The 16,526-nt window shown below is 63.1% G+C and overlaps 2 protein-coding genes across 6 annotated transcripts; both read right to left on the reverse strand.

Moving 5' to 3' along the window:
• Positions 1-68: 68 nt before the first annotated feature.
• MAN2A2 (mannosidase alpha class 2A member 2) lies at positions 69-8,507 on the reverse strand. Its single transcript, XM_039557896.1, is given in 24 exon segments — positions 69-698; positions 856-966; positions 1,057-1,251; positions 1,533-1,610; positions 1,896-2,029; positions 2,217-2,358; positions 2,466-2,599; positions 2,690-2,804; positions 2,896-3,018; positions 3,115-3,351; positions 3,601-3,766; positions 3,933-4,000; positions 4,176-4,290; positions 4,474-4,656; positions 4,910-5,112; positions 5,255-5,432; positions 5,516-5,702; positions 6,002-6,175; positions 6,304-6,316; positions 6,318-6,432; positions 7,029-7,200; positions 7,293-7,437; positions 7,544-7,798; positions 7,977-8,507. Coding segments are annotated over 24 exon segments (3,528 nt in total). The 5' UTR covers positions 8,109-8,507; the 3' UTR covers positions 69-545.
• A 578-nt stretch (positions 8,508-9,085) lies between these two features.
• On the reverse strand, positions 9,086-16,004 carry FES (FES proto-oncogene, tyrosine kinase). 5 transcript variants are annotated; one of them, XM_010390895.3, is made up of 20 exons: positions 15,745-16,003; positions 14,920-15,008; positions 13,958-14,205; positions 13,689-13,862; positions 13,524-13,620; positions 12,981-13,164; positions 12,704-12,841; positions 12,474-12,593; positions 12,275-12,397; positions 12,021-12,207; positions 11,859-11,936; positions 11,436-11,645; positions 11,217-11,339; positions 10,959-11,012; positions 10,689-10,807; positions 10,393-10,487; positions 10,177-10,300; positions 9,914-10,071; positions 9,586-9,708; positions 9,086-9,442 (listed from the first exon to the last, which is right to left on the reverse strand). In XM_010390895.3, the coding sequence occupies exons 3-20, from the start codon at positions 14,177-14,179 to the stop codon at positions 9,300-9,302; spliced, it is 2,472 nt and encodes an 823-aa protein (XP_010389197.1). In that variant the 5' UTR covers positions 14,180-14,205; positions 14,920-15,008; positions 15,745-16,003; the 3' UTR covers positions 9,086-9,299. The 5 variants fall into 5 exon arrangements, with proteins under 5 accessions (XP_010389197.1, XP_019136270.1, XP_019136268.1 ...); XM_019280725.2 differs by having other exon boundaries at positions 14,916-15,008; positions 15,745-15,817; XM_019280723.2 differs by having other exon boundaries at positions 11,436-11,591; positions 14,916-16,004.
• Positions 16,005-16,526: the final 522 nt, after the last annotated feature.

The following is a 16,526-nucleotide window of genomic DNA, read 5'->3' on the forward strand; positions in this document are numbered from 1 at the left end:
TGCCCTGTCTCCCCACAGCACACCATTCCCACTCCCCTGAGAGCCACAAACCACACACAGACCAGGGCCCTTGGAAACAGCCTTGTGTTTCCTATGAACTCCAGGAGAGCTCAGTCCCAAGTCCACAGCACCTCCTCAGGCAGCTGCCCAACACCACCAGTGCTCCTGGCCTCCCCTTGCTGCCCCACCAGTCAGGGGGAGCCCTGCATGGGCCCCTGCTCCAGCCATCAGGGTGGCCACACTCCCGGCAGCCTGTGAATGTGACAGGGCAGCAGTGTCTGTCCCACCAGCAGCGGCAGAACCCAGCCTGCTGCCCCCCCCATCCGGCACCGTGTCCAGCAGCCTCTGGTTGAGCCCTGCCACAGCAGTTCATTCCAAAATCTATCTGAGAACATGGAACTAATAAATTAGAAAGTGGCAACAGCAGCCTCTGCCAGTCTGGCCCCTCCTGCCCGTGTCCACCACAGTACTGTTGGCCCCGCTCTACTGCTGTACTGGTGCTGCTCCTGTGCTGTCCAGCCACTCCACTCCTCTCCTGCTCGACACTACCCCAGGCGGATGCGGAACGTGGCGATTTCCATGGGGTCCAGGTGGATGTTGGTGCTGTTGGAGGCTGTGCCCAGCGGGTACATCAGCGTCAGTGAGGTGGGCTGCAGGGACCCCAGCTCCAGCCCCTGGAACAGGCCTCCCAGAGCCAGCTGGGGAGAGAGGAGGAAGAAGTAGGGAGACCCAGGTGAGGATGTGATGCCTGGGGAAACACTGTGCCCAGGACAGCCTGACACGTGCCATGCCTGCCATGCCGAGGTCTCAGCCCAGCTCTGACCCAGTGGAGGTGTGGGGGCAGCCTGACCCTACCTTGCCCTGGCTGGTGGTGCAGTTGAAGCCCAGGTTCTTTGCCTCTAGGCTGCAGTCAAAGCCTTTGCGGTGCAGGATCAGTGCCGCCTCAGCTGATGGTAGTGAGTCATCCTGCAGGGAGTGGGAGCGTGAGGCACAACACTGCGGACAGCAGGGGCAAGACTCCCACCAGAGTCCCACCTCTCCTGGGCCGTAGCTCACCTCTGCCTGCAGCATCCGCAGGTTGAGGATGTGGAAGTCACAAGGAAGGGTGGTGGCGAGGGGCACAAAGGAGCGCAGGACTGGCAGGGCTGGCTTCTCCAGCGCCACTGGCATGACCAAGGCCTCAGCATTGAGGTGCACAGAGGTGATGTGGCTCAGCAGGGAGGGGAAGCTGATGGGGCGCTCGTCCTGTACCTGCCAAGGAGCACATGGGTCACTGTGAGCCCAGGAAGCCAGGCAGAGCCTGGGCAAGGCCCACAGAACCCCCATTCCAGCAGTGCCCCGAGACCAGGCACCTGCCAGCACAGGGCACACTGAGCTGCCCCTGCCCAGGCAGGTCCCCCCTCCCCAGCACCCAAACAGGACCCCACCTAGCTGATGGTCAGGCTACAGGCCTGCTACAAGCCTGGCTAGACTAGTGGCTAGCAGCTAGTGCACAAGACAGGGAGAGACAGCAGGGCCAGGCCGGCCATTACCTCAGGGCTGCCAGTCCTGGTGCCAGGGAAGCTCAAGGCTTTAAACATGGAGACCAGTTTGGAAAAGAAGCCGGAGCTCTGAATGGGTGGCACAGCACATGCATAGAGGGCAGCGAGGGGATGGGACAAGAACACTGTGATTATGAGGGCAACGCAGCTCCACAGGGACAGACCCCACTGCACATCCCGCTCTCCCCCCGGCCCCCCACTCCAGACCAATCCTTGCCCAGTGCCAGAGCAATGGGACAAGAGGGGAGAGGACACTGCATCCCATCACATGTGTGGCTTTCTGCAGATGCCTCCACCCTGCTCCATCCCAAGGCAGGGCTGGGCTCTCCCGTCCTGCCGCCTCACAGCCAGCACCTTGTTGGCGGTGCTGCGGCGCTCCAGGAGGAGCCGGAACCGGTTGCAGGTACGCTTGTTGTCCTTCAGCCCCTGGCCCAGGCCCCGGTTGTCATCTTGCATGAGGCGCCGGTCCAGGATCACCTCCAGCTGGCCTGTGGAGAGCGAGTCCCTGCAGCCCAGGCTTTACCAGGCACCAGCCATGCCCCACAGGACAGAGGCCCCAGAAACAGCAGGACCAGGGCACCCTGCCCAGCCTGCAGCACCCTCCTCCCCTGCTTTCCCTGGGGAGGACAGCCCCAGCTCCACAGCAGGTTCTCAGGGCACAGCCCCTCAGCTCACCACTGTGGAGGCTGGAGACCCCCAGGGCCTGGGCTGTGAGCAGTGTCAGGCGGCTCTGCATGTCCTGGATGTAGGCCATGGCAGGCATTGGGTAGAAGTTGGCCTGCAGTGGCAGCTTCTGCTGGTACCTGCGGGGCTGGATCTGCCATGGGACAGAGATCAGTGACCAGAGGTGGCTCCCACAGTGCCCAGTGCCAGCACACTGTCCCCTTGTGGGCAGCTGCTGTCCCTCCTCAGGCTGCTGTCTACCTGGAAACCATTGAGGTCTGTGAAGAAGGTGTCATCGCTCTCGATGTCAGTGCTGAAGCGCAGGGCCAGCTCCTTGTTAATGTGGTCACGGATGTCCACCAGGCAGGACACATCCAGGGACAGGCCCTCCACCCCTGTGGGTAGGCAGCGAGGAGCTGAGCCCCATGGGCAGCATCGCCCAGTTCCCTGGGCCAGCAACACCTGGCACAGCCTCAAGATCTCACCTGGCACATTGTACAGCCGCACCACGGTCTGGACATGCTGGTAGTAGCTGGCAACCTCTGAGAAGAGGGGTCCCTCCATCACCCGCACCACTGGGGGGTCCTTGGGAGCATAGGGCTGAGGGGAGGGATAGCTGCACTGAGGCTGCTGCCCGAGGACAGTCTTGCAGGCACAGCTGCCAGCTGGCTTCCAGGGGTGGACCCTGTACCTTGGCCTCGCCGTCAGGCAGGAAGAGATAGGCCCCACTTTTGTCCTTGGAGGTCCTGGTGCCGTAGATGAGAAATTCGCTGTTCACCCTGTGCCTCTGCTCCTCCCCGGCTTGGCGCAGGCTCTGTGGGTGTGGACCGGCACAGCAGCAAGCACATGAAGCACCAGGATGTACCCCTCCCCTCCTCCACCCCACGCCCTGTCAGAGCCTCGCACTCACCTGCAGGAGGCCCGTGCGCCCCAAGAAGCAGGCCTGCAGGTGCTGGTTCTCCAGGCAGAAGTCATCAGGAGCAGCTGGGAAGATGTGCAGGGGCACAGCCTCGGGCTTGTGCACGGGCAGGTTCCGGCCATGTAGGTACAGGCGCGTGGAGGACCTCGGCGTGGCGGGGCCATCCAAGGACTTGTGCAGCTGCAGCACACGCAGCCCCAGTGCGGGCAGGCGAGCCAGGACAGACACCTGCAGGCAGTGTGGGGACCTGAGCCAGGCCCCCGCGTCTGGGGAATGGCTGGGGGTCAGCAGGGAGAAGATCCTGCTCAGCACTGCGGGGCCTCTGCTGAGGAGGGCCATGCACGGGGACCTGGGGGTCCGACAGCTGTGGGATCTTGTGTTGCGGGGCAGGGACAGAGCAGGGCTGCCGGTGTGTCCTGGGAGTGTGCGGGATGGCAAGCTGGCACTCATGGGCTGTGGGTGTGGGGCACCCCATACCTGGTAGACATCAGGCACCACATCAGTGGCAGAGCTCCACGTTGCACTGAGCTGGGAGGGCAGGGGCTGCCCCTCCTCAGAGAGCACATGCACGTGCGGGGAGTCCACCAGCACCGGCACCACACTCAGGCGCTCCTGCTCCAGCGGGTTGAACACCACCAGGAACCTGTGGGGGAGTAACACAGGGAAGCCATCCCTGCCTCACAGCATCCCGGATGTCTCACACCCCACACTATCTACAGATCCACTGCACCTACCCACAGCTTCACAGGTACTCCCTCACTGCCTTCCCACAGTCCCATAAGTCCCCAGAGCAAGGCAGGAGGTCCTACCGAGGTGAGGTGTCCAGTTTGACCACTGTCCTCTCTGGAAGAGAGTCCTGGCTGGAGCGTGTCTCATCCTGGGGAGGAGTTGTAAAGAGTTGGGGTGTGCCCCATCCCCCTGCCAAATGTGCCCAGGGACACAGGCACAAGCTGGGGCCCTTTTCCTGGCCTCTGCAGCACAGAGTTGCTCCTGGGGGAATGGGGACAGCCAGCGTGCTAGAGTGCAGGGAGCCAGGGGCTGGTGCTGCTCACCATGCCAAGGAATGGTGCAGCCGGGTCGTGGCGGTATGTGTCCTTGTCCCCCAGCACAAGGTAGTGCGCAGCATTGCCGATGACACGCTTGAGGTTGGTGAGCGAGTGGAGCAACCTGGGGCAGAGGCAGAGTGAGCCACCTGGGACCATCACTCCCATCTGTCACAGCACTGCCCCAACACCCTCCACAGCTCCCCATAAGAGGAAGGACCTCCCCACAGGATCCCCATACCTAGCCCTGAGCCCACCAGCCCCACTCTGAGACAGGCTCTGAGGGCGCCCTGGCCCCCACACGCACCGGACTCCGTAGTCCACAGCCACAGCCTCCTTGGCGGTGCCGGTGATGGCATCATGGTGCTGGAAGAGGCCCAGGTTGCGGCGAGCGTTGCTCAGCAGGGCGTAGTCAGAGAGTGGGTACCTGCCATCGGCACTGGCACGGCGGGCGTGGGCGAGTGCCAGGCTATACAGGATCTCTGCCCCCCTGCACAGGGACAGAGTCACTGAGGGTCCCTACCCTGGTGCTAGAGTACTGGGGGAGCTGGCCTGGGATGGAGGTGGCAAAGGCATACACTGCCCTGGGGCTAGGTGAGGGTTTGGCACTGTTTGCACCAGCTTGGTGTGTTGGCAGCTGGTGTAGACTGGGGGCTGTTGAGCTCCCAGATACTGCCTGCCCACCCCTCACTCATGCCCCCCCCCATCTCCCATGCCCCATGGACCAGCCCACTGCCCCTCACCGGAGGTGGGCCTCCAGCACACGGTCCAGGCTCTTGTAGAACGGCCGGGAGGTGTAGTATCCTGTCCAGTAGTGATCCTCCCGGTCCGCATAGGAGAAGAAATCCCCAGTCAGAACTGGAAACCCAGGTGGCCTCATCCCTGGCACGATGCCCACTTTCTTGTACAGGGCATCAAAGTAGTCAGAGAGCGTGCCAAACTGTGCCTGCAAGACAGGACATGCAGCCCTGAGCCAGGGCTCCTGCAGTGGGGGCTCCTATCACCCCTCCCAGGACTGTTCACCCCTCCCACTGTGCTCTGTAGTGGCCTCCTGCTGCCCTCAGCCCCACACAGCTCTCCACACATACCTGGACATGAAGGTCAGGCCGGGAGTTGAGAAAGTCAAAGATGCGCTGGTAGTTGAGGAACTGGGCATCCCACTCCTGTGGCTTGTCATAGCGGAAGTCATCTCCCAGGGGCACCAGCAGCACCTTGCTGCGGTACAGCTTGGACTTCTTGCGGTACTGGTCCAGCAGTAGCTGGGCTCTGTGTGGAGGCCGGGGCATGAGGCTGGCCCCTGATGGGCCACAAGGCCGGGAGTCACATGCCCCTGCCCCTGCCGCACTCACCGCTCTGCCACGTTTGCATCAGTGATGGCGCGGGGAGGCACCTTCCAGGGGCAGTTTATCCGGCCTCCAGGTAAGCGTTTGAAGTCAAACTGGCAGCAAATCTTGGGGTCTGGGCCACAGGTGTGGGGCACATCATAGCTGTAGAAGGGCATCATGTGGCAGAAGATGTCGGTGCTGGTGTCTGGATCTGTGGGACCAAGGACAGGTGAGCACCAGCAATGGCTCTCCCTTGCCTGTCCCTGAGCAGAGGGCCCAAGGACAGCTGTCCAACAGAGCAGAGCTAGGAGCTCAGAGGGCACAGCAGCCTCCCCCAGCGTGTTGCTGGTCATGGGGGCAGGTGGGAAGTCATCCTGGGGCTGTCCCACAGGGCAGAGACATCACCTCCCAGTGCTCAGCTCATCTGCACAGAAAAGCAGCAATAGCCATTCTCTGCTGCCACCTGCCCCAGAGGGCCCCCTCTGCAGTCGCCTCCCAGCAGCCCCTCACCCCACGTCTGTCTCCACATGAACTCCAGGTTCTGGGTGGCAGCAAAGTGCTTCTTGATGGCATAGTGCACGCGCTGGATGAGCATGGCCGTCAGGTTGGAGCGCTTCAGCAGGTAGGGCATGGTGGAGCTGTACCCGAAGGGGTCTACGGCCCAGCCCGACCGTGGTGTCACACCTGTGGGCACAGAGATCTGTCAGCCCCATGCTGGGCCAGCAGCACCTCCTGTGAGGACGGTCCTGTCAGGACCTGCAGGCCTGCAGTGCATTAGGCAGTCCCCCAGCCAGCATCTGCCGAGCTCTCACCAATGTTCTTCTCCCAGCCACTGGTGCCCCTCAATCAGCTGGTCAATCATGGCAAAATAGTGGGAATTAGCCTCATCAGGCATCACCCAGCCACCCGTCACCATCTCCAGCTGCCCATTGCCCACCAGCCTGTAAGGGGGACACCCAAGATGTGACCAGAGCCCTGCATGAGCCACGTGTCCATGGCAGAGTCCCCCTGTCCTGAGCTACCTACAGCCTACCTGCCGCCCCCACAGCTGCCACTGCCATTGCCCCCTTGTCATGCTGTCCCCCACAGAGAGTCATCCCTCCACAGCACAATGCCAGTCAGAGCCCATTCCCACACACCCTCCACTGTGTCCTCCCATCCCCAATGCTCTTGAGGCAGGGGGCAGACAAGGGGGCCCTGTCCCACCACACAATCCTGCTCTCCAGGTCTCCCACCCTTCCATGGGTGCCCTGGGCCTTGCACACAAGTTCCCCAGCCCCGATCAGCACAGGCAGTGGCCCAGATCAAGATCTGTCTCCCCCACCTCTCACCCCACATGGCAGTGGCTCTGACATTTTATGGCACTGGGAGGCTGCTGGCAGTTCCAGGGCACCCCATGCTGAGCAGTGCAGGGCCCATGGCCACTGCACTGCAGCCCAGGCAGCCTTCCAGTCCCCACAGCCCTTCCCTCACACACCCTAAGCTCTCAGCCTGCCTGGAAGCTATGAGGGCAGTGGGGTAAGGTGGTCAGCCCTACCTGCGCACAGCAGCCCTCTTCTGGGCACTGATATTGTCCCACCACTTGGAAAAGAAGGAGATCTCGGACCAAATGAAGCGCCGGCGCGGGTCCTCCTGCATCTTCAGCACCATGCTGTTGAGGATGTGCTGCGTCTGGTCGTAGTAGTACTTGTCGAAAGTCTTGATCCAGCCTGGCAGCACAGGTGGGGGTCACTGTGGGGGCCCAGACCTTCCCTGCCAGCACTCCAAGGTAGCAAGGGCTGGGCCAATCCCTGCTTCTCACCTGGGTCATTGTGGGAGTGTGGCACCACAAACACCTGCAGAGGCTCTGTGTCCCACTCATTGGGCTCGTAGGTGATATCGAAGCCCTGCTTCCAGACACCACCATCCTGGTTGTCAAACGGCAGCAGGGAGTAGACAGCCAGCATCTGTGGGTAGAAGACAGGCCTGAGAGACCCCCAGAAGAGTAGAGCCAAGACCCCATGGATGCCCAGGTATGAACCCCTCACACTACCAGAGCCACCAGTCCCTCACCTGCAGGTCTGGGCTCTGTCCCTTGCCCCCTAGAGCAAACTGGCAGTCTTGCGGGGACACGGAGAGGAAACTTGGGCGACTCTCAGGGGGCAGCACCCAGGAGCCATTTGGGGGGTGATGGGGCAATGCCGGCTGCCCCTCCGCATGGGCTGTCAGCTCCAGCACCGAGTCCTTAATGTGGCTGATGATCTCATGGTTCTCCTCCAGCAGCTGCTCCAGCTGTTCGATCCGGTTCTGTAGCACCGAGATCTGGCTCTGGGAGCACAGAGGCCAGAGCGAGGGGCAGGTCACCCACAGCTGTGGGGAGCCAGCCTTGGCCCTGGCAGCTTAATGGCCAGAGGCCAGGGCTGATTCCCCATGAATTCCCCTGGCTGAATGTCCCTGTTTGCCCTCCCGGGACCCCTCTCACTCATCCCAAACCCTCCAAACTCACCCTGGGGAAGTTGCCCCCGCTCTGGTGTCGTGTGGGGTCATGCTGTACCCGGTCCAGCATCAAGTAGAGGGAGAAGACGGCCACGCAGAAGATGGCAGCTCCACACACTGTCACCTGCTTCTTCAGCTTCATCCCGAAGGGATGCAGGGACTCACCTGCGCCGGGACTGGAGGGGGAGCCAGGTCGGACAGCGCAGCCCCTCACCGCGGCCTCCTGCCTCCTCCTCCAAGAACCCTCACCGCGTCCTACTTAGCTTAATCCGGTGCTGGATATTTATATCTGCTGATGGGGCCGGGGCCGGGGCCGGACAGGCCGCGCGGCCCCGCAGAGCGGCCGGGGCCGCCGCGCTGAGGCCCCGCGGTGGCGGGACGGGAACGGAGCCGGGGCCGTGATGGGGAGAGGCGGGGAAGCCGGGCCAGCACCGACGGTGACACCGCAGCCACTCCGCTCTTACCCGGGCGGCTCCGCAGCCCGACCCAGGTCCTCACATCGCCCGCCTGGGCCCGCCGGGATGGCCCAGGCCAGGCCCCGCCCACCGCTCCGCCCTCCCGGGCGAGGCCCCGAGGAGGCGGCACCGAACCGGCCGGGACAGCCCGCTCCGGGACCGCGGGCCTCCGCGCTGAGGGCCGGGACAGCCCGCTCCGGGACAGCCCGCTCCGGGACAGCCCGCTCCGGGACCGGGCTGGGCACCCCGTAGGCCGGGGATCGGCCCGGCCGGGACACCCCCACATCCCCGGGAAGGGGATCAGCCACCCCGCCAACACCGGAGCCGAGTCGAGATGCCGATGCCCCATCCCGATACCCTGTCCCAGTGTGCCCCATCCCGGTACCCTGTCCTTGATCCCTGTCGCGGTGCCCTGTCCCAGGGTCCCGTGTCAATCCTCTGTCCCAGTGCAGAAGACTCAGTACTCCGCATGCCAGTTCCCTAACTGCGCCCTGTCTTGGTGCCCCATCCTGGTGCTTTATCTTGGTACCCTATCCCGGTACACCGTGTGCCCTGTCACAGTGTCCTGTACTGGTGCATCATTACAGTGCCCCATCCCAGTGTCCCATCCCAGTGCCGTGTCCCAACGCCCCATCCCAGTGCAGTGCGTGTCCCCTCGCAGCTCCTAGATGCACAGCTGCAGAGCTTGTGTGTTTATTGTACAAGATGAAGGCGGGGAGGAGCTGTGGGTGCCATGTCCCACCCTGGGCCATGCAGGAGCCCCTCCCCTGGGGCTCAAGCATCACACAGCCACCCCGCAGCACCCGCTGCCTAGACAGGGCTCTGCTGTGCCCCCAGGCACTGCCGTGGGATGGATGCAGGGCCCCTGGTGCTCCCTGTCACCGGTGCTTCTTGCGGATGGCAATGAGATCCTGGTGGATGGTGCTGAAGCTGGGCCGCTTGCGGGGGTCATACTCCCAGCAGCGCTGCATCAGCTGGTACACTTCCTCAGGGCACTGCTCAGGAGGGTCCAGCCGCGTACCTGGGGCAACAGGGATGGGGACATGGATCACCAGCCCCTCATCCCCACAACCCCATCTGGTCCATCCTAGAGGCACAGCTCCACAGTGCTGGACCCACAGCTCATGGTGGCCCTCAGGAGCCACACCCAGCCGTGTCCCCTACCATTCTCCACTGCCTCCCGTGTCTGCTGGTTGCTGAGGTTGGCATAGGGGACAGCACCCAGGCTGAAGGCTTCCCACAGCAGGATCCCAAAGCTCCAGACATCACTCTCTGAGCTGTATCGGCCTGGGGACATGGGGCAGGACAGATGCTGTTGGCAGGGGACACCCATGTCACCACTGCCCAGCTGTGCCCATGCTCCTGCGGGCTGAGGTGCTCTGGGTCTCTGCTTCCCTCCCCAGGACCAGGCGCATGGGAGTGGGATAGTGCCAGACTCCTGGCTTCCAGATAGGCTGCCAGGTGCCAGGCCATGCCCAACTCCATCCTGTACCATAATTGAGTGCTTCAGGGGCCGTCCACTTGACAGGGATTTGCTTCATCCCTCCTGTGGAGGCATAGATGCCATCCTCCTCCTCCCGTGACATCCCAAAATCACTGATCTTCAGAGTGTTCCTCTCTGTCACCAGGCAGTTGCGAGCAGCCAGGTCCCTGAGACAAGCAGTCAGCCATGTGCCCAACCATCCCTGGGGCTCCACCTGGCATGGGATGGGGCGGTGAGGGTTCCAGGGCTCCCCCTGTCCTGCCAGGGCCCACCTGTGGATGCAGTGCTTGCTCTCCAGGTACTCCATGCCGGCAGCAGCATTCTCCGTCATCTTGACCAGCTCCTTCACCCGGAGGTGGGGACCCTCAGTGCGCAGGAAGGTCAGGAAGTCCCCCCCTGTGCCCAGATTGCAGAGCTGGTGGGTGCCCAGGCACACCTGACAAGCTCACCCATGCGCGCGTGGCGACTGCAGGAATGGGGCCACTCACCCTGCACCAGCTCCATGACAATGTAAATGGGCTGCTTCTGTGTGCAGACACCGATGAGCCGCACAATGTTCGGATGCCTATACTGCTTGAGAATCCTGTGGGAACAAGGATGGGCACTGTGAGTGTAGGGGGGCCTGGCTGCCCTGGGCACAAGCCACCCGATGCCATCCCCAGGGCACTCTGCCCAGCCAGCCTGGGGACACAGCCCTCAGCACGAGGGTGCTGCAGTCCCAGCAGGGTCAAACTGCTCCAAGAATGGACAGACGTGACAGGACAAATACAACACCCACACAGACCTGGCTTCCTGCAGGAACCTGGCCTTGAGCTCAGGCGGAAGGGTTTCCCGGCAGGACTTCACAGCAACAGGGGTGTTGTCAGCACGTAGGCGTCCACTGAACACCTCCCCAAAGTTACCCTTCCGAGACACAGGAACACCGGGCTTAGCTCACCATGTGGCCCAAGGCAACCCCTGTCCTCCCCTGCCCTCCTGTGGGACAGTGCTGGCTGCCCACAGATACCCTGGTACAGCCCTGCCCTCCCGCAGACCCCACAGCACCCCATCTCACCCGGCCAATGCGTTCCCCCAGCAGCACATCCTCGTGGTTGAGCACCCATTTGTCCTGCAGCAAGCAGACACCAGTGAGCTGTCCCCTGGCCCACATACCCCCACAGCCCCCTCTCAGGCAGAGCCCCAAGTCCAAGTCCCCCTGTCTAGCTGGAGAAGCATGTCTGTGGATCTCAGCCCAGCTGTCAACAGGAGAAAGGGCCGGGCAGAGCTGCCCCTGTGCAGGGGGCCCCATCCTCCTCCCCACTGCCTATATCACCTTGGGCACAGCCCTGGCCAGGATAATGCCACTCTTGCGGGTGATGGGCTGCTGGCTCTGCAGGAGGTGCTGGATGAGCAGTGGAATGGTGGGGAAGCTGTCACCCTCCAGCCGAAACATGTTCTGCAGAGAGGGAGGCCGAGGGGTTGTGATGGGCAGGAACCTGTGCCTGCCCATGCAAGGCCACCCCAGCCATGTCCCCTGCTTGTGGTCACTCACATTGACAGACTGGATGATGAAGTGCCGAGGCTGCCCATCCCACAGCACGCTGAGCACGTACTCCTGCTTGCCCTGGCTCTCCCGCACCAGGAAATCCCCACTGCAGGTCAGCAGCTCCTGTACCTCCGAACGTGGGATGGCCCCGTGGTACCAGACCTGCTGGCACAGCGGCTTCTGCACATCTGGGATTAGGGGCACAGGGGGTGGCAGCTGGAAGGAGACAAGGTGAGCCCAGCCATGCACACTCCTTAGTTGTGCTGGAGGTGGGGCAACAGTGGTGTCTGGAAGCTGTGCCCAGGGCAGGTGGGAGCAGAATGTGGAGGTGAGGAAGCAGGGCGCGGCTGTGTAGCCAGAAAGGAAAGGGCAGGCTCAGCAAGGCAGCTGGGTGGAGAGCAGGGTGGCTGGAGGCACCCAGGAACTCACCGAGTACTTTGGGCTGAAGATGCCCGTGATGTGGTTCTTGAGGGTCTCTAGTGCACTGGCCCCACTCCGCTCCTGCTCCTGGAAGGAGGCATGGGCTGTGCACCAGCTGGGGGGGACCCCATCCCTGCAGCTTCCAGAGCACGGGAAGCGAGACTGACTCACCGTGGAGGAGATGGACTGCTGATCCTCTGGCAGAGGCAGGGCGGGAAGGGGGTCCCTGACGCCCAGCTCTGCCAGCTTCCTGGCCAGCAGGTCCCGCTGCACCTGCAGCTTGGCCTGGGCACAGAGGCAGCCCTCGAGTTGCTGCTGTGCCTCATGCAGCCCCTGCCGCCTGCCCAACAAGTGCACCCTGGGGAGGGGACAGGGCAGTCAGCACCCGCTGCCCTGGCCCCTCACCCCCCTCTGCTGCAACTCACCGCTCGCTGGGGCTCCGGCCCTGCTCCTCATCATGGATCTCCGCCTTCAGCTCCCGCGTCTGCTGCTCCTTGATACTCACAGCCTCTGTGGCGGCCACCAACTCCTCCTCAACCGACGTCAGGCTGCAAGAGACATGTGCCAGCATGAGGCTGAGCCCCTGCCCCTCACCTGCCCCTGCCCATGGCTGGTCCCACTCACCAGTGCTGGACACTCTCAAGGGTCAGCTCATTCAGCTGCAGCTCCCCAGGCACCAGGTTCTCTGTGTCCTCCAACAGGCTCTCATCAAAGGACACAGTTGGTGGCACCTCAGATTCGTACCTGTGGGCACCCAGCACAGCTCTGCCTCCACTTGTCCCTTGCCGGCCACTGCCACCCAATGGCAGCAGGGCCGTACCCGGCAGAGAGGCTGCGACTGCATGGAGCCATACTGGTGGCTCTGGATGAAGCTGCTGTACTCAGTGGCAGGGTCGATGGCCTGGATGGCACTGGCAATCTCCTGGTGCATGGCCAACATATCCTCCTGTACCAGGCTGCTGATGCTGCAGTACTCCCTGAGGATCTCCTTTCTGTGGGAGCACTGCTGGTTCTGGGGGGCCATGGGGGTGCCCAGGGGTTGGAAGTGGGGTGCAGGGCACAGGATGGGCAGTGGAGCATGGGATGGGCAGAGGGGCACGGGATGGGCAGGGGGGCAGGCAGGGCTCTTACAGGACGAGGACCATCTCCTGCTGCAGACTGTAGAGGGACTGATGCAGGCTGGGCAGTGCCCGCTGGTAGTGGTGCTGGTGGTGCAATGCAGCCGCCTGCACAGCCAGCACATACTGGTTGTGCAGGGCATAGAGCTTCCAGAGGCTACGCACATACTTCTCCTTCGCCTTGTCCCGCTCCTTGTCTGTGGAGAGAGGCTGTGGAAAACCCCAACTGCCAGCACATCACCTGTCCCAGCACTGGGGCAGGGGTCAGAGGTGAAGGCTGGGAGAGGGTCCCAGGGCAGGCAGGGGGACCAAGCCTGGAGCGGTTACACTGTGACACAGGGATGCTCCTGACCCACAGCATGGTGTCCCAAGGCCCCCAGACTTTTGCCTGGCTTCTTGGGGACCAGGCTGGGCCCTCCTCTATGCTGCACACCCCCAGAACCCCCACCCGCTCCAGGCTGGGCTGTAGTTTCCACAGAGTGTGGGGTGCTCCAGCCATCCTTGACGCGTGAAGGAAGCTGGGAGGTCACACAGGGGACAGGGGCCAGGCTGGCACCTTTGCTGGCCTCCTGGTACTTGCGCTTGGCCTGGGCGCTGTCACGTGCCAGGCTGCGGTACTGTGCCTTCAGCTTCTCCATCTCCTGCTGCGTCGTCTGGAGAGGGACACAGTCAGGGAGTGGGTCCAGCACATTCTCTTGTTCCCCTGCTGGCTCCAACATACCCGGCTATACTCCTGGCTGAGCTGTTGCCACTGCTCGCTGAAGGCCTTGCGCAGCTGCTGCTTGTCGCGGATGAGCAGGCTCAGCCTGGCCAGTGGCCCCGCCGCCAGCTCCTCCGCATGCCGCCGCAGGATCTGGCTCAGCGTCTCTGTCCGGCTCACTAGCACCCACCAGGACTGCAAGAAAGGGAGTCAGGGATAGCACAGAGATGGCATCCTCCAGCACCACACTGGGCTCTGCAGGACACAGTCCTACTCTGGGGCATCCCTACCTTCTCAATCTGACCACCACGATCACCATGGAGCTGCCAAGTGCCCTCCTGCTTTTCCAGCTGGGAGAACATGTGGTGCAGCATTCCTGCATACTCCCGGTCACTCTTGGCCCGCTGTGACATCCACTTCCTCATCAGCTCCAGGAGGCGCAGCTCCCCATCCTGCAGCCGCAGCAGTGCACTGTGCCCCTGTGGGCACCACAGCTCCGGCCCGAAGCCCATGGCACCACTGTCCGGCCAGGGGAAGTCTGCGGGGCACCAGGACAGCCTGAGCCACAGCTGCTGCCCTGCACTGCCTGCACCAGTGGCCTTTGCATTTCACACCCTCCTGTCCCATCATCCGGTCTGTGCAGCAGAGATGACCCTCCCCACCCCCTGCAAACAGCCTTGCAAAGCATTTTCAAAGCAGAAGGATGAGTGCTCCAAGCCCTGTGGGAGCTGGGGCCTGTGGGGATGGTGCTGGGAAGGAGGAAGTGTGGGGTCATACCCAGCAGTGTCACCTCTGCCATGCACATGGCTGCTCCCCAAGGGCAGCGCGGCTGTGCCCCCCACCCAGCACCAGCCCCTCCTCTCTGGCAGCTCCAGCCCTGTCCTGTCCATTGGCACTGTCACCTCTGTGCCCACAGTGTGGGAGGTCCCAGGGGCTGGGACACTGGTGGGAAGCCAGCAGGAGCAGAAGAGGGTGCTGAGCCCCAGAAAGAGGTGCTGAACCTGGATACATCCCAGCACACACGACTCCAGTAAAGCCACTGGGAGCCAAACTGATCGCAGAGGCAGTCCCAGGGTGCCATGCCCTGAAGCAAGAGTGCAGCAGAAGCAGGAGAGTGCTGGGGCACCTCCCTGTGCAGTGCAGGATGTCGCCTGGCACAGCCCTTGACCTCACCAAGACCGCCCCCCCAGCCCTACAAAGGAGTCCCCTGTCCCTGCTAGTACCCCACCAGGGCACAGTCCTTCCAACCTACGTCTGTTGCAAGGTCTTCGTTGTGAGGCTGCTGCTGGCGTCCTGCTGGGGCCGGGACTGGCGCGCTCTGGACCTGGTGCAGCTCTGGCTCTTGGGGAGGAACAGGAAACCCAGTGCTGACCATACAGCCATTGCGAGATTTCCTGAACTTCCTCCCCTCCCTGCCAGTCCCCGAGCCAGCAGCTGACGCCGGCACACAGCTCTGCTGCAGCTGGGCAGCTCCCAGCCCCACCACCCCTCTCAGCTGTCTCCGACCAGGGTCTGACACCACCAGGTCCAGTCCTGTATACCTAGGGCTCCACTGCTCCTCCGGAATCTTCACTCAGCACCAGTCCCACCCAGCAAAGCCCCCTCAGCCATGCCAGGTTCTGCCTAACTCTTCGCCCCACTCCATGCTCCTGTGTCTCCAAGAGACTGCAGGACCTGAGGGTGCAGTCCCACTAAAGGGTGGCCACCTTGTCACCATTCCCGAGCCTGGCCCTTGTGACTGTGAAAGGCTGCAGGACAGAGCACCCACTCACAGACACCCACAGTACCATGCCCCAGCCCTTGCTGCCAGCCTGCATCCGCATAGCTAGGACCACAACTCCCTGTGGCAGCCCTGGGCACCTCCCCTTCAAAGAGCTTCACTGGTGCCACGGTGGCACTGCTCAGCCCTGGCAGCTGCATCACACAGGGGCAGCTGCCACCACCACTGCCACTGCCCAGTGGCACAGCCCAGGTCAGCTCCACTCAGCTCAGCCTAGCCACCGCCTGGCTGTTTTGGCCTGAGCCCTCTCCTGTGACTGCCAGGGAGGCCCCGGCTCCAGAGGAGTTTCAAGGTCACCTGCAGGACACTGCCGAGCCGATTCCACTTTTAGAGGAAGCCAGGGGAAAAGCGTGTCAGGCGGGAGCTTTGCTGACTCGCCTTCCTATAGCGGAGCAATGTGGGGTGGTCACGCCCTGGAGCAGCTCCAAGGCACGGCATGGGCAGGAGCTGCCACCGTACTGCTTCTCCCACCACCAAGATCCCTTCGGCATCCCCTCAGGCAGCGTGGGTCCCCCCCGCCCGGGCCAGGCTGCTCCGGGCCTCAGGGCTGGGCGGCTCTGCATCTGACCGCAAGTGCAAGCAGCTCCCTTCTCTGGAAGCCCCGATTGCTGCCCGCCCCCAGCCCCGCCTCGTGAGAAGAAGAGCAGGGGGAGAGCCGCAGCCCGTGCATGCCGCGGGGAACTCGCTCCTGACCACAGGAAGCCGCTGCGGCCCCAGACACAGCGCAGCTGAGGGACTCCGCAGAGAAGAGCTGCCTCTGCGATGGAGCGCAGCCCCAACAGGCTCCCTTGCGGGGGCCGGGACCCCGCGGGGGCTCGGTGAGGCTGGGGTGGGCTGTCTGCAGCTTGGCCACAGCATGAGTGGGTCCCGGGCCCAGCCTGGACATTCCTGCACCAGGGGCATCGTGTTCGGGCTGCAAGGTGGTGCTAGACGCAGAGACTACAGCCGGACCCCAGGCTGTGGTGAAGGGGCTGAGCCTACATGCTGTGAGATGGGTGCAAGGTCCCCAGGCCTTTCTCACACACCGCAGCTCCTGCCCAGCACCGGCTGCTGCCCACAGCCAGGGAAGGGCAGTCCCG

The sequence above is a fragment of the Corvus cornix genome, chromosome 10 (genome assembly GCF_000738735.6).
Source record: "Corvus cornix cornix isolate S_Up_H32 chromosome 10, ASM73873v5, whole genome shotgun sequence".
In the NCBI taxonomy this organism is placed as follows: Eukaryota; Metazoa; Chordata; class Aves; order Passeriformes; family Corvidae; genus Corvus; species Corvus cornix.